Source organism: Rhododendron vialii, chromosome 7a (genome assembly GCF_030253575.1).
Source record: "Rhododendron vialii isolate Sample 1 chromosome 7a, ASM3025357v1".
Taxonomy (NCBI): Eukaryota; Viridiplantae; Streptophyta; class Magnoliopsida; order Ericales; family Ericaceae; genus Rhododendron; species Rhododendron vialii.
Window position 1 is genome coordinate 18,857,248 of NC_080563.1, and position 4,809 is coordinate 18,862,056.

Genomic DNA, 4,809 nt, shown 5'->3' on the forward strand with positions numbered 1-4,809 from the left:
TCGGGGCACCATCAACCACCAAAACACACTCCAATATGTATTTGGGACTTCAAGGATGTTTCGTTTCAAGTCAACTCCCAAAACCCAAGGTCGTAGTACAGAAAGTCGACAGAATCCCATTTCTAAGCCATGACAAGGTGTCAAATCACGTCTCGGTTCGTTCCAAGCCATTTCTTTGAGTCTCACAGGTCACTACGGTCAAAAGTGACTCGGTTTGAGTTTCAGTTTGAGTCCCGAATCAAAATTCGAAGTCGTCACCTTCCAAAGTCAACATTTTCTTAGTTTTCTAACATGTTCCGAGCATAAAGATGAATTTCCGAGTTATGTTTCAAATTTCAGGGGCTGTCACAGTCATATTCGAGCCCGTGGCAAGGGCATTTGTGTAAATTCTGAGGTGAAACGTCAATTTTTCCAAGATCAAGCAATTACTTATTGGAATTCTACTTCTTTGTCAGCATATCTATTATTGCAAAACTGTGTACCGGACTCATTTTTTATCATTGGCTAGTTGCACATTACGGTAATAGTCTTGGTTGCTCAATTTCTTTGTACAAACAACAATAAAAGAAATTGAATGGCAAAGAATTGAAAGAACAGTTTCTACGCATAAATATATAAAATCTCCAGGCATTCATGAGTCGAAGTACAAAGGGGGACTTGCAAGCCTGATGCACAAAATCCTATCTACTGAGGGTAAATAGGAACCCTACAAAAAGGAAGCACGCAGGCTCCATCAAAAGGCAAAAAGCAAAGAGGAAAACTCAGACCTCATCCTCATATCTGTCCTCGTCCTCCTCAGAGACCTCTTCTTCCGCCTTAGAGCTGACGACCTCCTGAGTGCGAGTCACTCTGGGCACGGTGCTACTAGAGGTATCCTCCAGATCAATGTCTATAGGCTCCTTGGTCTCGTCTGAAACGGCAATAGGCTCCTCCTCGGTGCCACCAAAGTGCCGTTGTCTCTTCGACGGACCCTCCTCCCGAGAGCCAGTAGAGGAAGCTTGTTGCACATGCATGCGAACAGACTTCCTGCATAACCCCCAAACAGCTCCTCCTCTAGCCTGCAATAGCATTCATATAGCATTCACATCATAATCATGAGTAGAGGTAATGGAGAATGACTAAGAATTAAAGGTTTATCATCGTCCCTCCAGTGCGAGTCAGTACCGGTGGGGAGTGGCCCATGGCATACTGCCGCACCAGCTGCTCCAGGCCCATCATGGCCGCTGCCATCTCCCTAGCGTACTCCGAAGTCACATGTTCATTGAAAGGAAAAATCAGAACGTGTAGTGACAATGACAAAACGTACCAAGGAAACAAAAATAGGATATACCTGAGCAGCGAACTCTAGAGGCTCGACCGTAGGGCGTGGCATCTCCACAAGGCCAGGGACTCCCTGAGCAGTCACCACATCCGCTGTCGAGGAGAACGCAGGCAACCTAGCCCCGCTCTGACCCGCGCCGTCACCACGGTCTCCACCACCTCTTCCTCCATCTCATCTTCTTCCCCTTCTACCTCTCCTACCACCTCTACCACCTTGTGCCTCCCAGGCAGCACGAATCTTAAAGCCCTGCATCATGTATTGAGCCTGGTACTCCGCGTAGTCAGTACCGGCCTGAAACAATGGCTCGAGCTGAAGGTCCGGCTGCGTGAACCGTTCCACCTCCTCCAGCGTGTATTCGCTCGTCCTCTGAATGAAAGGAGGAAGCGGCCCAAGGACTCGAAAAACGTCGAGCCTTAACAACTGATGTGATACCCGGTCACCCAGGTACCACTCCCAGTCGTAAGGGGACTCAAGCAGCACCCTCCCTCTCGCTACCACCCTGCTCTGGGCCACATATGGAACCTCGAAGCGGTCCCAGATGTGCCAGTGTACCTGCAATGAGAAGCATACGTTAGGAAGTCATTCAATGGAAATGCACTACGAAATCAAAGAAAACATATATACCCGATCGTGACGCAGCTCGTCCAAATACAGCCCGGTAGGCATTCAGATCGCCTTTTCCTTTCTTTACTCCTCGATACTCCTTCGACCAATGGAGGGCCCGAGGGAGTATCGTATCGTTGGGGCACGACGTCATGGGAGGATACATAACCAGTACCTCGTACGTCCAAAGCTGCAAACCAAAGCATTAAGGGTTAGCACAAGGCATGTAATGAATGAATGGAAAACTAACACTAAAAAGTAAGGTTTCGAGATATACCTCCTAGACTCGCCAATAACCGCCAAGGCTTTTCCCTGCTTCTTGGGAAAGAGATCCCATGAAGGCATAGCACGCCCCCAAAGCTGTGCCACCCCAATCAAAATGGGCAATCTCCTCTATATTCCTCAGCGCCTGCAGAAACGACAAATGTACTCGGTTGCGTCTGTTAGGAAACAGAGACACACCGAGCACGTACACTAGGAAGCACCTTGCCATCTGCTCCTCCTGAACTCTACTCTCTAGGGGCTCCGTCCAAAACTCCAACAACTGGGGATATGGCGTATCCCCCTTTTTTGCCCTCAGCTTATACCCCAAGAGACGCCTCTGAAGCTTGGGGTCTCTCCCCGCTGTAGCATCGTAAGGGATAGGGTCACCTTCGACCCTCAGATCGGTGATCGCCGCAAAGTCCAATGGCGTCACCATCATCTCACCGAAAGAGAAGTGGAACGAGTTTGTCGTGTCCCACCACCTATCGGCAAGTGCCCTCACTACCTGGCGATCATTACTCGCCCTCGTCAGCACACTGACAAACTCTCCAAAACCAGCCACCCTCACCATCTCCCTCAAGGTTTCCGAGAGTCTCTCCTAAAACTTTGTGTAGGGGGCCAAATTTCCCTCAGTTCATAAGGTCCAAAAGGGGTACTGTCATATCTCGGAAGGACCATAAGATGTTATCTTTGTTCTTATTTTTGGGACTTTCATTTATTATCTTGCCAAAGCCACATCATTATAGCCCCACAATTTCAACAAGTAAAGTATTATTCCACAAGTATTGCCGAACATTTGTCTTAAGTACGCTCGGGGGTTCTTCATATCACTCGGCAGTTCCTATTATCGCTCGGTAGTTCTTTGTATCGTTCGGCAGTTATCGCTCGGTAGCTCTTTGTATCGTTCGGCAGTTATCGCTCGATAGCTCTTTGTATCGTTTGGCAGCTCTTTGTATCGCTCAAAGGTTCTTTATGTTATTCAGCTAGTACTTCACCAGCTCGACAGACATTTTTACCTTTTGGTAAAATATACGGTTGCTCGCTATTGCTCGGTATATGGACGCGGTAAGTTGTGACCTTCTAGAAGTTTCTAGAAGCTTCCTATGCACTTTTTACCTAACTTACTCCCTAAGTCTCCAAACTTTCCATTTATAGTAACTTTCTATTAATAGCCTTTACTTAGTCATTAAGTTTCACTCACATTTTCTCTATATAAACAAAGCTCTCCCTCATCTAAGGTACACAACTCTCCTCTCCTACATAAACGGCTTATATTTCTTGCTTTATGTTTCGATTTATCTTCCCCGGGTACTAACTAGCTCGTCGGAGGCTCTACCCGGAGGAACCCCCCTCCGGTTTACAGGTACTAGGCTCAGCGCCAACCACCCCAAGCTCGGTAGGAATCTTTCCAGAACCGGCGAGCCCCCACACCGTCCAACAGAAGGAGGAAAGGATTTAAGTGGAATTCACCCCCCCACAATTGGCGACTCCGCTGGGGAAGAAAACGTGGCATATATTGGTGGGTCTCATCCTGATCTAACTTCGAGCGTCTCTATTTCTGAATGTACGGCAGCGGTTCTCTCTTCAATTTCTGCTTTTGGGTCCTCGTCTAGGACCCTCCGTTCATCTCTTTCGTGGAACAGGTTTTTTGTCCTTTTTATTGTTAAATAGAAAGTTAAAGTGCTAGACTCTTTCATTGCAATTTATATTCTACAACTACGTGACATTCTGCCCAATTGTTCGGATTAGTGCTCAACTTATTTTTCATTTCATTTGCTTCCCTAAAGTTTATCTTGGCAATTTATTCGATCGGGCGAAATCCTCGTAGCCCTCGGCAATCTATTTGTTCGGGCGAAATCCTCGTAGCCCTTGGTAATCTAATCGTTCGGGCAAAATCCTCGTAGCCCTCGGAAATCTACTCATTCGGACATCTCAAAAACTTTTAGACTTGAAGAATGGCAAGCTCTCTCCATGCAAAATCCATCGTTCGGTGAGGCATTCACTCCCGGCGTTGGACTCTTCCATCGAGCATTGGGGCTCACTCCTAATTTCACATCCAGATGGTCCCACTTTCCACCACCGACTCTTCTAGTCCGAAATAGGGGTTCACAAGTTGAAGATGGCCCAAATCCACCTAGCAATGAAGATTCAGCGCTCTAACCTCAGCCCGTCCCTCTTGGTTGGAGGCCTTCCTCATCCGGTTGGGCCTCTTCCACGGGTCTGAGGTGAAAAGCCACAAGATCAACCGAAGATTGAAGATTCAGCACTTTAACCTTAGCCCGTCCCTTTTGGTCGAAGGTCTCCCACGTTCGGTTGAGCCTTCCCTGCGAGTCTAAGGTGAAGAGTCATGTAGCCGCTCCAAGGTCAACGAAGAATCCTTACGTTCGGACTAAGCCCTCCCTCTAGGTCGCAGGTCTCCTACGTTCGTTTGAGCCTTCTCTACAGGTCGAAGGATTCTCACGACTGGACTAAACCCTCCCTACGGGTTGTAGGCCTCCAACGTTCGGGCGACGAAGAAGACGAAGACAGCTTGGATTTGTTACCATCTCGGATACTCTTTCGGTTACTATCTTTATTACTTGGCACATAACCCGATGCATACCTTCGGCATTTTTGCTCGA

At 47.8% G+C, this 4,809-nt stretch overlaps 1 protein-coding gene across 1 annotated transcript; it reads right to left on the bottom strand.

Annotated features, from left to right (window-relative positions):
- Positions 1 to 1,492: 1,492 nt before the first annotated feature.
- On the bottom strand, positions 1,493 to 2,759 carry LOC131332755 (protein MAINTENANCE OF MERISTEMS-like). Its single transcript, XM_058367051.1, has 3 exons — positions 2,211 to 2,759; positions 1,974 to 2,114; positions 1,493 to 1,873 (listed from the first exon to the last, which is right to left on the bottom strand). The coding sequence occupies exons 1-3, from the start codon at positions 2,757 to 2,759 to the stop codon at positions 1,493 to 1,495; spliced, it is 1,071 nt and encodes a 356-aa protein (XP_058223034.1).
- Between the last annotated feature and the right edge of the window lie 2,050 nt (positions 2,760 to 4,809).